Source organism: Neoarius graeffei, chromosome 1, assembly GCF_027579695.1.
Source record: "Neoarius graeffei isolate fNeoGra1 chromosome 1, fNeoGra1.pri, whole genome shotgun sequence".
Classification (NCBI taxonomy): domain Eukaryota; kingdom Metazoa; phylum Chordata; class Actinopteri; order Siluriformes; family Ariidae; genus Neoarius; species Neoarius graeffei.
The window spans coordinates 60,097,918-60,113,144 of record NC_083569.1 but is presented as its reverse complement, the minus strand read 5'-3'; the positions used below and the strand labels follow the sequence as shown (position 1 = coordinate 60,113,144).

At 40.5% G+C, this 15,227-nt stretch overlaps 1 protein-coding gene and 1 long non-coding RNA gene across 3 annotated transcripts in view; one reads left to right on the top strand and one right to left on the bottom strand.

Moving 5' to 3' along the window:
- The window catches only part of snapc2 (small nuclear RNA activating complex, polypeptide 2), an 81,328-nt gene extending 78,677 nt beyond the window's left edge, over positions 1-2,651 (bottom strand). For both annotated transcript variants that reach the window (XM_060935793.1, XM_060935785.1), the window contains exons 1-3: positions 2,562-2,651; positions 1,831-2,039; positions 1,560-1,733 (exon numbers count right to left, since the gene is read on the bottom strand). In XM_060935793.1, the coding sequence (XP_060791776.1) occupies positions 1,560-1,733; positions 1,831-2,034 (378 nt within the window). In that variant the 5' untranslated portion in view covers positions 2,035-2,039; positions 2,562-2,651. The remainder of the gene's footprint in view (positions 1-1,559; positions 1,734-1,830; positions 2,040-2,561) is intronic.
- On the top strand, positions 2,007-13,624 carry LOC132895335 (uncharacterized). Its single transcript, XR_009655728.1, has 3 exons — positions 2,007-2,075; positions 13,039-13,130; positions 13,236-13,624. It is a non-coding gene; the product is annotated as an uncharacterized LOC132895335 (long non-coding RNA).
- Positions 13,625-15,227: the final 1,603 nt, after the last annotated feature.

The window sequence follows — 15,227 nt, the reverse complement described above, 5'->3', positions numbered from 1 at the left end:
ATGGTTTATGCTGAAGAATTCTGAGGTAGTCCTCCTTCTTCATTATTCCATCCACTTTGTGCAATGAACCAGTTCCACTGGCAGCAAAACAGCCCCAGAGCATGATGATCCTACCACCACCACCAGCTGGTACAGTGTCTCTTGGTATCATTGTGGTCAAACAACTCAATCTTTGTCTCTGACCATACAGCTATCCTCCAGAAGGCTTTTTTCTTTGCCCATGTGGTCAGCTTCAAACTTTAAACTTGAAGGTGTCAATTTTGGAGCAGGGGGTTATTTCTTAGATAGCAGCCTCTTAGTCCATGGTGGTCTGAACTGTAGACAGTGAGCCATCAGCTTCCAGGTCATGGCAGGGCTGTGCCATGGTGGTTCTCAGGTTGTTCCTGACCATCCAAACCAATTTCCTTTCAGCTGAGGGTGACAGTTTGGGTTTTCTTGAAGCAAAGTGGCTACACCTCACAGTAACTTGGATACAATTGTTTGAATTGATCTTGGAATTTGCAGTTGTTTAGAAATGGCTCCAAGAGACATTCCGGAGTTGTGTATATCTGCGATCCTCTTTCTCAGATCTGCACTGAGCTCCTTGGACTTTCCCATTTTACTGTGTGCTGGTCAATCCAATGAGTGCTGTGAACAAACCATTTTTGTGAAGGCACAGAGAAGCTACCAGCTGTAGTCAATCATGATCACTAACAGGAAGTTAAGAGACCTCGGCCTTGGCAAGATAAGAGACATTTTGGAAGTTTCAGCACTTCTGAATTAATCATCTAAGTGAGTGTATGTAAATTTTTGACCCTGTATATATAATTTTGACCCTGTGTTGATTTCAGAACCCCCCCCCCCAAAAAAAAAATTAAAACTTGTGCACCAAATTCTAGTTTGTTGGTTTTTTGTAATTGAAGATGTATGCTGTACATTCTGCCACAGAAAAAGAACAGTTCAAAGAAATTACTGAAAGCCCAAATATTGCCATGACATTCATATCCAAGATGGCATTCCTGTCACTGTATGTAAACTTCTGACCACAACTGTACATGAATTTTAGAGTTTCTTAGAATTTGATATGTCCCCATTTTGCTTTAATGACAGTATGCACTTGAGCTGGCATGGACTCCAGAAGTGCAAAACCTTATGATCCATTTTAGATCAAATTCATCAAGGTCATCTGAACATGTGCTTCAATAGAAAAGATTAGGCATGAGGAAAACCTGACCTTTTATTTAAAAAAAGTTCAAGATCAAAAGTCTGCTTACATTTAAATAGAGACCTAGAAATAGTGCATAATATTGAATATTTAACATTCAAGATACATTGTTTTAAATCTTTCACAAGTTTTAAGCCTTCTGTTTATATCTGACTTTATGGGAAAAAAAATCCCAGATTTTCATTGTGGTCTCAGATTTTTGGACCTAGAGTACAAAGACATACATAAACAAATGTAAGTGACAAATTCTTATTTAAAAAAATATTCCCTCTTTGAATATTACAGTATCACAAACATTAGAAAAATCAGTAATCTCTTTCAGTATGGTCACATGCACATTTCTATAATCACATACTTGAGAGAAGGCAGAAGATATTGTTTCCTCATGAATACCAGCCATTTTCTGTGCAAGTTCTGCCCATAGTTCTGTTGGTACTTTGGTTTTTTGTTCCTCTAGTCTCTGTTTTTGGACCTTTAGATACACCCGCTGCACCACACACCTCTTCAAAAACCTTATCACATTCTGTATCTGAAAACAAACACCATACATACTGATATTATAGGTACAGGATTTTTACAATATTTTTGGCTGTACCAGATCAAAAGTTCATTGTAGATATGCCTACCTGGAGCAAAGACCATTTGGGAACTTTCTTTCGAAGTTCCACAAAATCGAGTTCTGAATTCAACCTCTTCTGTTGTTTCAGGGCAAGCAGAAGGCTTCGTTGTTCCAGTCGATGGCACGCAGGACGGAACCTGCTTATTGGTTCAGTCCTCTTTAATTCTGAAAAACGATCTGGTATGATCCGGCGACGGGATGGAGGCTTCATAATGACTGAATGAAGACACACAGCATCGTTATAGTCATGGTGTACGTATATCAGAGCAGTGAGCTTTCTTTAAGCAAAGTGAAATTTTAGGCAAACTAGAAAGTAGGGGTTTGGGAAGGAGTTAACGTATCATTTTACACGTATATCCATTAGATTCTACATCTCTAGCTTTGCTATGCTCCAAGAAATGACTTGAGAATGTTTTCACGGGCACTCTTGTTACCGAGAACTATCGCACAATTTCATTACGTAACGCACTGCTACGCTCTTATCCATTAGTCGGGATGGGTAGATACTTAACATATATCTCAATGGGACAATTCCTGGATAAATAAAGGATATAAGTAAATAAAATCATGAAAATAGCTAGTCTAGTTAGCGAAACAGTTAAGCTTAGCCAGCTAATCAAGCATTGACGAATTGCCAAGCCACACAAATTACATCACTGTGCTACAGTTTTCGGTTTTCCTACGCCAAACTCAACACAGAAAAAAAAATATCAGTGTTTGTGTTTAATTAAAACTTACCAAGCTGGTGATTAATAATTGTACAGTTGTAGCCAGCTCAAAATAACGACTCGTTGCTCTCGCTGGTATTTTTTAAACGAGTCGCTGGAAGGGCCAAAAAGGACAAAAGCCCTGAAAACGCGTTTGGCGGTGACGTCGGCAACAGCGGCAAGCCTGTGGACAGCACGTATCTCTGAGTTCATTGTAAACAAGATTTGCATTTCCCGAAGGAAATACTAGCAAACGATAGATAGATAAAGTAAAATATTAGAACGTTTAAAATACAAAGAGATAGGGAAGTAAAGAGAGAGAAATGTACACTCTAAAAATGATTCATGGGGTTAGTACATAAAGCTTAAAATCAATCGAGCTTTTTCAGCATAAAAAAAGTTTGTTACATGTACATGATTTTGTCCGTTGATAATTTATTTTAAGAAGTTGATCAAAATTAAAATAATGAAAATTGTCTTAACTTTATTTATTTATTTATTTTGAACAAACATTTCCCCTTTTGATCAACAACAGAAGAGAATTGAGTTAGTACAACTTGTATTTCTAGCCCGCATTTTTCAAAAGCAGAGTACAGAATTTGCCTGGATCGGCATTAGAACACATTCAACTCAAATACAATCAACACTTACATATATTTACTGATGGTTCAAAAAAAGATTTCGATTGTGCATCTGGCATTGTAATTCCAAGTCTAAACATTCAAAAAGATTATAAAATCTCAAAAGGGACTAATTTTAGAGCTGAGTTAGCAATTACAAAGGCTTTGGAACTTCTTATTGATAAACCTCTCTTTCAAAGTGTGATATTTTCTGATTCCTTGTCTGTCTTACAAAAAATTCAAAAGGAAGATAATGACATAGAATTATTAGATTTCCGATATCTTATGTACCAGTTTAATCTTATGGATGGTAAGGTTGTTTTTTGTTGGAGTCCAGCTCATGTGGGTATTATAGGAAATTAAATGGCTGATAAATTGGCCAAAAGATCAGTAAATAAAACCTATTATGACATTCATTACCCTTTTACCACTTCTTATATTACAAAACATATCAAAGATGTTCTTCGTAACCAACTATATAAAAAGCCTTTATTTTACATAGCTATTTCATACAGAAACCATGAGCTGCGTAGCAGCACAGACAACCTTCTTCAGGGCATGCTGCACCAACAAACAATTTCCTCTTAAGCAGTAAACTAATTTTAAACACCTGAATGCAAACTGGTAATGAATTCACAGGTATGCAGTTCAAGAAAAAGCCACTAGATGGCAATACCCCTTAGGTTAAGTCCATATGAGCACGAAAAAGAAAACACTTAGACAATCAGACAATAGACCATTACAGAAAAGAACTAAAATCAATTTCTTCATTTAGCCCTGGATATGTTGTAGCCTGTAAACTGTGTATATAAAAAGTTTATCTCTGTAATAATGACCTTAATCTATCACCACCCCTAATGTTCTCCTTAATGGTCTCTAGACCTTCAACCATGAGACTATCTGGATTGCTATTGGCCCTTTTCCACTACCCTTTTTCACCTCACTTCAGCTCGCTTCAGCTCACTTCAGCCCGACACGGCTCGCGTTTCGACTACCAAAAACCGGCACGACTCAGCTCGTTTCAGCCCTGCTTAGCCCCTAAAACTCGCACCGTTTTGGAGTGGGGCTGAAGCGAGCCAAACCGTGCCGACTGAGGCTGGGGGCGTGAGAAGACACTCCCCTGTGCACTGATTGGTGAGGAGGAGTGTCCTCACATGCCCACACACGCCCCGCGAGCGCGCTGGGATCTGTAAACACCGCAAACCCGGAAGAAGAATAATTACGAATTACGAGAATTTCTGAAGCCTTATGCGCCTCGCCTCATCTATACGCTCTTGCCGGTATCTGTTGGCGTTGTCGGTGACAACAAGCCACAGCACCAAGACCAGCAACACTAACGACTCCATGTCCTCCATGTTTATTGTTTATTATCCGGGTCGTGAGACTACCGCTTAAAAGATCACTGAATCAGTGACATACAGAGCATCGTGGACGAGTTCGCGGAGCGCAAGGCTCGTCGTATGCCCTTCAAATAATGCGCGCAGTAGGCTATTGATGTTTTATTATGAGCCATGTACAGTATGTCGCCTAATGTTTTTTTGTTTCTGAGTTACATGTTCGTTTGAAGGACTTAATGTACAAACTAACATAGTTGCACCCCGTAGTGTTGAAATTGGTAAACACAGTGCATTCAGTGAGGTTTGCACCGCCCTCCTTTTATTTCTGACTCTTCCTGTCACCGTTGCAACCTCTGAGCGCTCATTCGTATGCCCTTCAAATAATGTGCGCAGTATAGGCTATTGATGTTTTATTATGAGCCATGTACAGTATCCTAATGTTTTTTGTTTCTGAGTTACATGTTCGTTTGAAGGACTTGATGTACTAAATAACATAGTTGCACCCGGTAGTGTTGAAATTGGTAAACACCGCAGTTGCGGACATTTTGTAGCCTAAAATGATGTTATGATAAGCTTTAATAAAGGGCCCGGTCATTTGCCCCGCCCCCGGCCCGGCTCTGACTTGTTCCGCCACTGTCACTGATGTCACTGTTTGCGCTGCTTAACGACATCACGTGACGTCCACCCACTTTCGCTAACTCCACCCAATGTGTCCACCCACTTCCAGCCAGCACGGTTCAGCGCGGTTGTAGTCGAAATGCAACTCCAACAGCCCCGCTCAGCTCGACTCAGCTCGACTCGGCACGGCACGGCTCAGCCGCGTTTGTAGTGGAAAAGCGGCATATTATGCACATTATAAAAATGTTTGGCAATAGGATAATCAAAATTAGCCTTTCTAATGGTGGTCTTATGTTCAGAGATTCTATCTTTAAGTCGCCTTTTTGTTCGGCCTATATAAAAATAACCACATAAACAGGATAAGCGATATACCACAAATGTGGTGTTGCAATTGATGAATGCTTGTATGGTGTACACCTTATTTGATTTAAAATCAACAAACTGTTTGCACTCTTTGATGTTTGAACAATGATTGCAAAAACCACATTTGTATGTACCCTGTATTTGTCTGTGGAGCCAAGTAGTCTTTTTGCTCACGCTAAGATGACTTGGTACCAACTTGTCTCGCGGAGTGGGGGCCCTCCTAAAACTAATTTTTGGAGGGACCGGAAACACTTGTCTAAGAATGGGGTCACTTTTGATAAGATTCCAATTCGAAAATATTACTCTTTTTATGGGATTGGCTAAACTACTATATTTGGTAAGAAAGTAAACCTGCTCTTGACTAGGTGATTGTTGTTTCTTTTTTTGGAATAACTCCAATCTTGAGGTGGAGTGGGCTTTTTTGTAAGCATTCTGTATTACCTCTGTTTGATAACCCCTCTGTGTAAATCGATTTGACATGATTTTAGCCTGCTTTTCATACTCCTGGTTCATATCACAAATACGTCTAAGATGTTGAAATTGTCCAAGAGGTATGTTATTCTTAAGCCAAGCTGGATGAAAGCTATCTGCTCTTAACCTAGTATTTTTGTCTGTTGGTTTACGATGCACTGTGGTGTGGAGCTGGCCATCTTGACTTTTAAAGATGGTTAGGTCTAGGAAGTTAACCATAGTTTTAAAATTTTCCATAGACAATCTTACATTTCTACCATTATCATTCAAGAAATCATAAAACAATAGCAATTCATCATAAGAACCAGTCCAAATCAACAGAATATTGTCAATATACCTCCCCTACCATTTTATCTTGTCACTGTAGGTGTTACACTGGACAAAATCCTTCTCCCATAGACCTAGAAAAAGATTGGCATAATTTGGAGCAAAACATGCTCCCATAGCAGTACCGCGTACCTGAATATACAGTTGGTCTTGAAAAAGGAAAACATTGTTCTTTAAAGTCCATTCAGTGAGTTGAATAATAAAATCAGAGGGAGGTAATGAGTCTGTAGGCCTATTTGCTAGGAAATATTGTAAAGCTTTTATTCCATCATTATGAGCAATATTAGTATATAAGGACTCTACATCCATTGGGACTAAGAAACAATCATCAGGAACTCATATCATTTAGGATCTTCAACACATAATTAGTGTCCTGTATATAAGAAGGGAGCTGTTGGGCTAGAGGTTTAATATGAAAGTCTCTAAATTGGGAGGCAGGTTCTGTAAGAGACCCGTTGGAGGATTGGCCTCCCCGGGGGAGATTCAAGGGACTTGTGAACCTTTGGAAGCATATTGAGGTTTTTCACCTGACGTCACAGGGTCATGTGACGCCCCGGTGTCCGCCATTTTGAAGGTCAAGCTACATACTAACGCTGCAGACAGAGAGGGAGAACCAGCTTGAAAAAAAAACGTGTTACAGACACCAGATCCAGTGTAAATAGCTGCCGGAGCGCGCTCCGGCTTGCTCCCCCTCAAATTAAGCAGCGCGCTCCGGCTTGCTCGCCCTCAAATTAAGCAGCACGCTCCAGCTTGCTCCCGGAGTGCTCTCCGGCTTGCTCCCCCTCAAATTAAGCAGCACGCTCCGGCTTGCTCCCGGAGTGCTCCGGCCGAGGTTCCGGAGCGCGCTCCGGCTTGCTCCCCCTCAAATTAAGCAGCGCGCTTCGGCTTGCTCCCGGAGCACTCCGGGAGCAAGCCGGAGCGCGCTGCTTAATTTGAGGGGGAGCAAGCCGGAGCGCGCTCCGGCAGCTATTTACACTGGATCCGGTGTAAATAGCTGCCGGATCATAATTACAATAAACTAGTAAATACAGTAAAGGAAAAACTTGAGACTGAAAGGTTTTAACAGTCATCCAAATGACTGAACGTAAACATTGCTACAGTAACATACTAACTATGTTGTTGACATTAGCTAGTGCTAACAGCTAGCTGCTAGTACACTGCTACAACACAGACACCGACCCTAATAATACAGTTCTTGGTCATTGCCTGGTAACAGCAAATTTATAACGGGCCATGTCTCAACAGACTAAGAAGTTATTTCAATGACATTTAATAACATTTTGTTTATCCTGAGGACCGAAAGTAAATGAAAATTTGAACAAACCTTAGCTGTAATAAGATGGCGACCACCGGCTCCAGGGACGACCCACTGATGTAGGCATGTTACCCAGCCTGACACAAAATATTTGTAGGCATCCAAACTCTTATACACTTTCAGATCAACACCTGTGTATGGCGATGGGTTTTTAACGACATAGGTATACAGATCATGTGGGCCGAAGTCAGGTAAAGACGAGGGCTTCGTGTACTTCCGTACGTCAGTGAACAATCCTGGTGGAAGCAGGTAAACATCGTTCTCTAAGCCTGCTAACCTCAATTTTTGCAAATACCTCTCCCTCTGCTCGCCCTGTAAATGCCCTACATCGCTGGATAGTGAAGGTGTTTTCTGCATCTCGCTCCTTTTTCTTTTATGTTTTTCGTTTGTCGCCTTCCTCGCATTCAAACTGATTCGAGCCGTGACGTCCAAAATGGCAGCCTCACATGACTTGGTCACGTGGGTGAAAAACCTCAATAGAAAGTGGGTATTCGAGGATGGACACATAACAAAAAGTCATATTCTTGTTTTGAAATCCATCGGGCCTCCTTGGCTAAGAACAGCAGTTCCTTTAGTCTCTCTTTTGTGTTGTCTATTTTATGAATTTTATATATACAGTTTACAGGCTGGCGGCACGGTGGTGTAGTGGTTAGTGCTGTCGCCTCACAGCAAGAAGGTCCTGGGTTCGAGCCCCATGGCCGGCGAGGGCCTTTCTGTGCAGAGTTTGCATGTTCTCCCCGTGTCCGCGTGGGTTTCCTCCGGGTGCTCCGGTTTCCCCCACAGTCCAAAAACATGCAGGTTAGGTTAACTGGTGACTCTAAATTGACCGTAGGTGTGAATGTGAGTGTGAATGGTTGTCTGTGTCTATGTGTCAGCCCTGTGATGACCTGGCGACTTGTCCAGGGTGTACCCCGCCTTTTGCCCATAGTCAGCTGGGATAGGCTCCAGCTTGCCTGCGACCCTGTAGAAGGATAAAGCGGCTAGAGATAATGAGATGAGATGAGTTTACAGGCTACAACATATCCAGGGCTAAATGAAGAAACTGATTTTAGTCCTTTTCTGTAATGGTCTATTGTCTATCTTTTTCTAAGTGTTTTCTTTTTCGTGCTCATATGGACTTAACCTAAGGGGTATTGCCATCTAGTGGCTTTTTCTTGAACTGTATACCTATGAATTCATTACCAGTTTGCATTCAGGTGTTTAAAATTAGTTTACCTCTTAAGAGGAAATTGTTTGTTGGAGCAGCATGACTTGAAGAAGGCTGTTTGTGCCGCTATGCGTGGGTTGCTGCGCAGCTCATGGTTTCTGTATGAAATAGCCATGTAAAATAAAGGCTTTTTATATAGTTGGATATGAAGAGTGCCTTGGATTCCTTCTTTTTTCAAAGGTTTTTGCATTCCCTATACCAAAGAGCACCTTCAATTTTTTTTATTTTTTTATTTATTTTTTCATAAATTCCTGAGCACTTTTGATTTTTTTTCTCATCATATCAAAGATGTTATTTTTACAATATGGCAATGCAGATGGGAAAATTCCCAAACTGGTAGATTCTTCTACCAACTTGAACCAAATATTACAACACATACCATATATTCTGACAAAAACAGAAACAAACAAAGGATAATTACAAGACTTACAGTAGATTTGGAAAATGTCTACTTAATGATACACAATTTCTTTAAAAAAAAAAAAACTCCAATCAATGGACAACATGTGGTGTAAAAGAAAATGTCAAACATCTGCTTCTAGATTGTATCAAATATCCAAACTTTCATGATAAACTTAGTCAAAAAATGGGAAAAAATAATTAGAACTTAAGATTAAAATTTACTTTTACATAAAGAATTTTATGATTACATAATTTTATTATTGAAAAAGAAATAAAAAATTAATTTTGAAAAAAAAACCCTTGTATTTAATGTGCTCGCGCGATTGGTCACAACTGAGGTATTTCACCCACGTGACCAAGTCACGTGACGCAGCCATTTTGGACGGCACGCTTAAGTCCTTCAGTGCAAGGCGGTATGAGATGGTGGAGACCTTTGCACATTTTAACAAGAAAGTAACCTGTGATTCGTGTTAAATTGGATCTGTCTTTTATCACAAACACTGTACCCAGCCTTGGTATGGAGCCCTGTTTATTTATTTCTGTGTCCCGTTTCTTTCTAGCCTTTGTTATTGCGTTTTATGTCTGATGTCTGCTACATGCAACCCTAGACAAATTAACACTGCCTTGTTTCACTGCTCAGATGGGTTAACAAACACTGACCCATTTACTTTTTGCTATATATTTTATCAAAATTGCGTTAACCGATAAACTAACCTGAAATGAAATGATCACTGCAAAGTCTGGAGTACTCTGTTGGCTCCCAATCCTGTCTCTTCACAGCTGCAATCCATTTGGCCCTCTTGTCTGGGTCAGTAGGAAACCGGTAGTGATGTGTCGGTTGCGAACGATCCGGTTCAAAGAGCCGGCTCTTTGAAGTGAACGACAGGAGCCGGCTCTTCGGTGGGAGCCGAGTTGGGGAGCCGAATTAGTTTTTTGTCCTTAGGTGCCTCAGAGAGAGAGACTTTCACAAAAAAAGTTGCTGTCCGATTGCGTCTTTGTGTTGTCTATTACCATTCAAAGGAAAAAAAGTAGCATGGTGTACGCCTACTTTTTTTGGTTGGGGGGGTTGATGTCATTCACAGCTGCGAAAATATGAAAATTGGTGTAATGCTTAAAGCTGTGGAGCGCAGGGGAGAGGAGTCTGTGAGGCACCTGAGGAGGGGAAAATCAGCTGTGTATTTTATATTGGTAATATAACACAGTTTTGCATTATGTTTGTGAGAAAATAATTTATTAATTGGTAAGTAAGTTTTATTTCTATAGCTAGAACATTGTTACACTGCTATACTTTACAAAGCTTTACAATGGCTACAAAAACTAAAAAATAAAATGGAAAACATCCTATTGATAAAATATAAATAATGTAATTAATTAACTAGTTAATTGCAGCAATTAAATCAAAAATAAAATCTCAGGAGCCGTTTGGGAGCCAAAAGAGCCGGCTCCTTATAGTAAGAAGAGCCAAAAGAGCCGGCTCCCGAAAAAGAGCCGAAATTCCATCACTAGAAACCGGTAAAAGGAGCGTCCTGCACGCTGTCCCTGTCTGTTGTGGCAGCCCACAGCACAACAAGCAAACACCATGGTTATTTATAGAGTGCTTACTGACAAATTAATCTATTCTAGGTGTCTGTAACATGTTTTTTTTCAAGCTGGTTCTCCCTCTCTGTCTGCAGCGTTAGTATATAGCTTGACGTTCAAAATGGCGGACACCGGGGTGTCACGTGACCCTGTGATGTCAGGTGAAATACCTCAATATGTGAACTAGTAGCTCCAATCCTTATAGACCCTTCCCACTGACGTCACCGGAAACCAGAAGTAAACAAACCCTGCGCCATATTGGAAGACCAACAAACTCGTGATTGGGGGAAATAACGGCAGCGCGCGGAATTTAAACCCACAAGGCACTTGATTCATCATAAACCTACAATGGTAAACTTTTGTGCTGTGTTAGGGTGTTCCAACAAAGCTGATGGGAAAAGTGAAAAGAAGTCTTTCTACAGAATACCAGCTGTGATTGAGACACAAGCAAACCAAGGAGCTTTCTGCCAGGAGACAGAGAATAAGTGCATTACTGAGTGTCTCTGACCAAAGGAGAGCCTGAACGTTGCAACCTCCCTATTGGCTGTTTATTGGTTGTTTGTAAAAATGTATCAATTGTTGCCCTTCATCGCGGACTCGAGAGACGAGACCTGACAAGTTAGTTCGTTGGTAGCAGAACAAAATGTCTGGACACAAATCGGGTTTTCAGAAAAGGAAAGAAAATAAACGCAGGGTCGAAAATACAAAAAAGGAGGCAGAAAAAGCAAAACGAGTTAAGGTAGGACAAATGGTTACTTTTCTGAGGCAGCCCGCCGTGGCTGCAGGCTTTCAGTTGTGTCATTGAATGGTTACTTTTCTGAGGCAGCCTGCCGTGGCTGCCTGTAGGCTTATTTATTATAGCCCATTTAGTTAAAATAGTTGATATAAAATGTTTATAGTTATGTGATGGTTGTCCTCAGTGTTCGAACTATGCCGATATTTTTGGGGGGTCCCTTTTTTTCCCTGGGGGGGTGCTTGTGCTTGTCTCAGAGCGCGGATCTCCAAACACGAGAAGCCTATCTTACGCACATATCACGCGAACTCCACACCTCCACACACGCATCGCGTCTGAAGGCATAACTCATCAGGGGAAATCGTGTCCGCATTGGCATGTTCAAAAAACAACCTCGCGTCAACAATGATACCACACGCAAGAACAAAAAAAAACAGTCAGGCTACTCAACAACCAACCTGGCAGCAGCAGTCGTTGTCATATCGGTTTATTTTATCTTTGATGTAAACACAACACTTCGGATATGCAAATGCTTCCCATTACACACGATTGCTATGTCAATAAACATCATTTTGCCAACATTTTAGAGACCCCCCAACATTTCCCAAATCATGTTTTCAAGGGATCTCATGTCTGTTTCAGGGGATCTCGGATCCCCCGAGTACCCCCGTAGTTCGAACACTGGTTGTCCTGATTTAGACTGGTGTGGGTTTTTTTTGGGGGGGGGTTGCACGATGTTGCACCCGGGTCCAGATTAGGGCAGAACCGGGCCTGGCTACATTTCAGGTGTAGTTTGTTTTATGTATGTATGTACTTGCATAGATGTGTACTTGGTCTTCCAATATGGCGACTACCGAAATCTCGCGGCGCGGTGACGTCATGCGGGAACCCTCTATTGGACGCCAAATCACTTCAAGTGGGAGCCCTAAAAGAACATGTTGTACTGCCAGACCATGTCCCCTCCACTGAGAGAGAGGGGAGCGAAGGGAGATGGAGAAGCAGGAGTTCACCTGGAATAAGTTACTGATGAGTAACTATTTTTGCCTTGTTTTATTCACACCAGCTACTAAATGTATCAGCACACAGTGCAATAATTCTTTTTTTTTTACACATCACTAAAATTGAAACTGTAGCTTGTCCTAAACTAATTCAGTGACCATAAAGTTGGAAGACTTTTAGCTAGCTTGTAGCCACATGGCTGTTGTGCATTCATAATTTGACCTGTAACAATTGTAGGTTTGTACAAATATTTCAGTTTTAAATTGATGCATGTTGATGTTTAAATATTAGAGCTATTTTATGTGAGGTTTAAGTTCGCCATTTGAGCCACAGCTAAAGATTATTCTGCATCTAAGTGCAATTACAAATGCGGGCAGGACACCACGTTGTAGAAATGCCATTTGAAATGACCTAGTTAAGTAATGAGCTAGTTTGGCCTATTTTTAATCACGTTTCTAAACATTAGCACATAAAATATACCATTACTATTGCCATTGTTTGTGCATTTCACATTTATTTATTTTTTTCATATTCATAGGATGAGTCTGTTGAAAAAAGAGAGAGGTTGCTATCCGTGGCTTGATGGTATATCTCAGAGAAAAGGAGGAGGATCTCTTCAAAGAGCATTCGGTAGGTAAATTGGACACTTAAGTTCACAAACGCTGTGCTTTGGGTTACTCTTGTTCTTAAATTTGTTTTAAAATATTGGTACTGATTTTGACCTACTGATGCCAGGATGGTGGGGAAATTGCCAGTGAAGTGATGAGGATTGTTGTATCCAGAGGTGCTACAATGTCTGATCCAGCCAGTGCAAAGATCGTGATAGAGGGAGAAAGTAGTCCTGGAAGACCTGAATGTACCCAGAGCCTGTGCTTTGGTAATGGGGCTGATATATGCACTCAACCTCTGCTATACAAAAAAACTGAAAAACACTTCTGAGGTGTTTCAGAAGGTATTCCTTGAGCTGGATGGTCTGAAAGATAGTGTGAAGGTAATATCTCTAAAAAACAAAATGCTGTACTAATAATGTGAAGAATTTGGCTGTTCACAGGCCTTTCAATTACATGAAACCTGCGACAGATAATGTTGTAGGCGCCCAAATTAAAAAGGCGACCAAATTAAGGTCAAGCACCCAAAATATGCTACCAAAAGTAAAAAAAAAAAAAAAAGAAAATGTTGATTAAATAAACTTGCCTGCATAAAACCCAATGTCTTGACTTTCTTCTTTATCATGGCATGAACAAAGGAGATTTCTGAGGACTTCAAAAGTGTTGTTGATGCTCATCAGGCTGGAAAAGGTTACAAAACCATCTCTAAAGAGTTTGGAGTCCACCAATCCACAGTCAGACAGATTGTGTACAAATGGAGGAAATTCAAGATCATTGTTACCCTCCCCAAGAGTGGTCGACCAATAAAGATCACTCCAAGAGCAAGGCGTGTAATAGTCAGGGAGGTCACAAAGGACCCCAGGGTAACTTTTAAGCAACTGAAGGCTTCTCTCACATTGGCTAATGTTAATGTTCATGAGTCCACCATCAAGAGAACACTGAACAACAATGGTGTGCATGGCAGGGTTGCAAGGAGAAATCCACTGCTCTCCAAAAAGAACATTGCTGCTCGTCTGCAGTTTGTTAAAGATCACATGGACAAGCCAGAAGGCTATTGAAAAAATGTTTTGTGGATGGATGAGTCCAAAATAGAACTTTTTGGTTTAAATGAGGAGCATTATGTTTGGAGAAAGGAAAACATTGCATTCCAGCATAAGAACCTTATCCCATCTGTGAAACATCATGGTGGTAGTATCATGGTTTGGGCCCGTTTTGCTGCATCTGGGCCAGGACGGCTTGCCATCATTGATGGAACAATGAATTCTGAATTATACCAGTGAATTCTAAAGGAAAATGTCAGGACATCTGTCCATGAACTGAATCTCAAGAGAAAGCAGGTCATGCAGCAAGACAACCACCCTAAGCACACAAGTCATTCTACCAAAGAATGGTTAAAGAAGAATAAAGTAAATGTTTTGGAATGGCCAAGTCAAAGTCCTGACCTTAATCCGATCGAAATGTTGTGGAAGGACCTGAAGCGAGCAGTTCATGTGAGGAAACCCACCAACATCCCAGAGTTGAAGCTGTTCTGTACGGAAGAATGGGCTAAAATTCCTCCAAGCTGGTGTGTAGGACTGATCAAAAGTTACCAGAAATGTTTAATTGCAGTTATTGCTGCACAAGGGGGTCACACCAGATACTGAAAGCAAAGGTTCACATACTTTTGCCACTCACAGATATGTAATATTGGATTATTTTCCTCAATTAATAAATGACCAAGTATAATATTTTTGTCTCATTTGTTTAATTGGGTTCTCGTTATCTACTTTTAGGACTTGTGTGAAAATCTGATGTTGTTTTAGGTCATATTTATGCAGAAATATAGAAAATTCTAAAGGGTTCACAAACTTTCAAGCACCACTGTAGTTCTGAGAAGCCATTTTTGTAGTTTGGTTAGAGCTAGTTGGTGGTAGAGGTTTTTTAGGCAAGGCAAGTTTATTTATATAGCACATTTCATACATAGTGGCAGTTCAATGTGCTTTACAGAAGTAAAAGCAAAACAGTAAACAATAGAAAATAAAATTACATAAAATAAATGGGGAAGAAAATTAATAAGACTTAAACAATAGTAGAAATAAAATAATAAAATGAGATAAAAGTTCAATTAAAAAACCAGCAG